We start from the raw sequence: 3,046 nt of genomic DNA, 5'->3' as shown, positions 1-3,046 counted from the left end.
GCGATGTTGATTCTTCTATAATGTGACCGGATGCTCAACTATCATTACAAAAAAAAAGTGTGTTTTCGAGTGAATTGACTAGATTTACTCTTAAGTGTGTTGTGTATTTAATCTTTACATAATATATACATTACAGCATACAGCGGGCACAACCGACCGGGTTGGGGGCCAGAGCAGTAGAACGTCTCGTGCCTGCGCGCGTGCACCAGTTCACCGGCATCCCTGGATATCCTCGGTTGCCAACACACAACATCCCTCCCCCCTAGGTCACATAGTCCTTTAGGTAGTCGGGACGTCGCCGTTGTCGCTGGGGACGATTTGACTGTTCTTGCGCAGGCGCTGAAGTTGGCAACACTGTTTGGTGCCTCGGTTCATGGGGTGAAGCAGGTGAACGTTGTGGGGAAGCTGGAGGTGTTGCCACTGGGGTTGACTCCTCAGGGAAGTCCGCTTGACTCGTAGATGGTGGGCACTCTTCCACCGATTCATTCCTAAGCGATGGCTCGCTTGGTAAGGAGAGCTCCTGAGGTGACAGCTCTGTCGTAGGCTCCTCCTCGTCCAGGTATGTGCTCCACTCCCGTCTCCGGATTTGGTCCACGTGCCGCTTCCAGAAACGACCGTCGATGGTGCGAACCTTGTAAGACACCGGACCGGTGATCTCAGTGATGATACCGGGTAGCCACTTGGGGCCTGCTAAATAATTGCGGATGAAGACTGGTTCTCGCGGCTTGAATTCGCGTACATCTTGTCTTCCCCGCAGCGCTTGTTCCTCTTGCTTGTCCACCATCTCTGCTTGTAGGTCTGGGTGAAGCCGGTCCAGTGCAGTACGGAGTCTCCGACCCATCAACAATTCCGCCGGACTCTTTCCGGTCGTTGAGTGCGGGAGAATATGATGACTCAAAAGAAATCGGGCCAACTTGGTGGCCATGTCGCCTCCTTCCATGCGCCTGAGGACTTGTTTAGTTTCTTGGACCATGCGCTCCACTTGGCCATTTGACGATGGATGATATGGCGCCACCTTAACGTGCCGGATCTGGTTTCTCTGCAAAAATTCTTCAAATTCTTGTGAGACGAACGCTGTCCCATTGTCCGAGACTATAGTGTCGGGAACACCGTGTGTTGCGAACAGCACTCGCAGCCTTTGACACACTGCTGCTGACGACATGGATGCTATCTGGATGACTTCCAGCCATTTCGAATGCGCATCCACCACCAGAAGAAAAACCTTTCCTTGGAAGGGTCCTGCAAAATCGATGTGGATTCGGGACCATGGGTTTCTGGCAAATCCCCACGGATGCAGTCTTGCACGTGCAGGTTGCGGCCTTGTCTCCTGGCAGGGCAGGCAGGTTCGGGCCTTCCTTTCGATATCTTGGTCGATACCCGGCCACCAAACTGTGCTTCTGGCAAGCGCCTTCATGCGGACGATCCCGGGATGCGTGGTGTGCAGCAGCTCCAAAACCTGGTCTCTCGCTTGCTCTGGAATGATGACTCTACATCCCCACAGCAGGCATCCCCGATACTCCGACAACTCGTGCTGCCGTCGAACAAATGGCTTGAACTCGTCCGGCAGCCTGCCTTGAGGCCATCCAACCCCCGTCCAATGTCGAACTCTGGACAAGGTTGGGTCGTTCCGGGTGCATCGGGCAATCTTCTGGGCATCCCACGGAATCTCCGGCGCAGTCTCCAGCATCCGGACTTCAAAAAGTTTCTCGTCAGTTGAGCTGTCTTCCACAGTTAGAGGCAGTCGACTCAGTGCATCCGCGTTCCTGAGCTGATGAGCAGGCCTGTACTCCAGCTCGTAGTCGTAAGCCGACAACATTAACGACCATCGCAACATCCTCGGCGACAGCACTTGAGGCATCGGTTTTGCGTGATGCAAGAGTCCCAGTAGAGGTTTGTGATCGGTCACGATCCGAAAATGCCGACCGTAGATGAACTTGTGGAACTTTCGTATTCCAAAACCTATCGCCAGAGCTTCCCGGTCTGTCTGTGCGTAGTTCCTTTCGGCAGCTGTCATAGTTCGAGAGCCATAGGCTACCGGTACCTCCCGGCCTTCGCTATCAACGTGGCTGAGTACCACCCCAAGTCCGTACGGAGAGGCATCACATGCCATGACTAGTGGCTGGTGGACACTGTAATGGGCAAGGACGTCCGAAGACTGCAGTAGCTGCTTGGCCCGCAGAAAAGCCTCTGCTTCCTGCGTAGTCCATCTCCACTTATGGCCGTTGTCGAGCAGCCTGTACAAGGGCTCCAAAGTGTGTGCCGCTCCCCGTAGAAACCTGTTGTAGAAGTTGAGTGCCCCTAGGAACGCTTGCAACTCCTTCTTGCATTTTGGCTCGGGTGCCCCATGGATAGCCTTGACCTTGTCGTCTGTCGGCTGTATCCCTGCCTTGCTGACCTTGTATCCTAGGAATACAACTTCATCCACTCCAAAAACGCACTTGTCCCTTTTTAGCCGGACACCGTCGTCTTGAATTCTTTGAAGCACAGCTTGCAGACGGGTGTTGTGCTCGGCTTCATCTTTACCGCCTACCAGGATGTCATCGAGAAAAACTTGCACCCCTTCCAGCCCTTGCAGCAGCTCTTCCATGTACCTCTGAAAAATAGCGACTGCAACAGCTACTCCGAACTGTAGGCGCGTGACACGGAAAAGTCCACGGTGTGTGGTGATGGTGAGAAGGTCAGCTGTCTCACTGTCAACTGTCAGCTGCAGGTACGCTTGGTCTAAATCAAGCTTGGAAAACCTTGCACAGCCTGCCAGCTTCGCGAAAAGTTCCTCAGGTGTGGGTAGGGGGTAGCTTTCCCAACGGACCACAGGGTTTACCGTACTTTTGTAGTCGCCACAGATTCGCACTGTGCCATCCTTTTTTACCACAGGTACTATTGGAGTCGCCCAACTGGAATGTCGGACCGGTTCCAAAATGCTTTCCCTGATGAGCTTGTCCAAGGCTTCATCCACTTTTGGTAGTAAGGCAAAGGGAACTGGATGCGGTTTGAAAAACTTGGGCTGGGCAGTCGGTTCCACTTCGACTCGAACTGGTGGTCCCTT

At 53.6% G+C, this 3,046-nt stretch overlaps 1 protein-coding gene across 1 annotated transcript; it reads right to left on the bottom strand.

Moving 5' to 3' along the window:
• Window positions 1-262: 262 nt before the first annotated feature.
• Window positions 263-2,258, bottom strand: LOC120850115 (uncharacterized protein K02A2.6-like). Its single transcript, XM_042290163.1, has one exon. The coding sequence runs from the start codon at window positions 2,108-2,110 to the stop codon at window positions 263-265; it is 1,848 nt and encodes a 615-aa protein (XP_042146097.1). The 5' UTR covers window positions 2,111-2,258.
• Window positions 2,259-3,046: the final 788 nt, after the last annotated feature.

This window comes from Ixodes scapularis, unplaced genomic scaffold, assembly GCF_016920785.2.
Source record: "Ixodes scapularis isolate PalLabHiFi unplaced genomic scaffold, ASM1692078v2 PGA_scaffold1__304_contigs__length_218370807, whole genome shotgun sequence".
In the NCBI taxonomy this organism is placed as follows: Eukaryota; Metazoa; Arthropoda; class Arachnida; order Ixodida; family Ixodidae; genus Ixodes; species Ixodes scapularis.
This window is presented reverse-complemented; position numbering and strand designations above follow the sequence as displayed.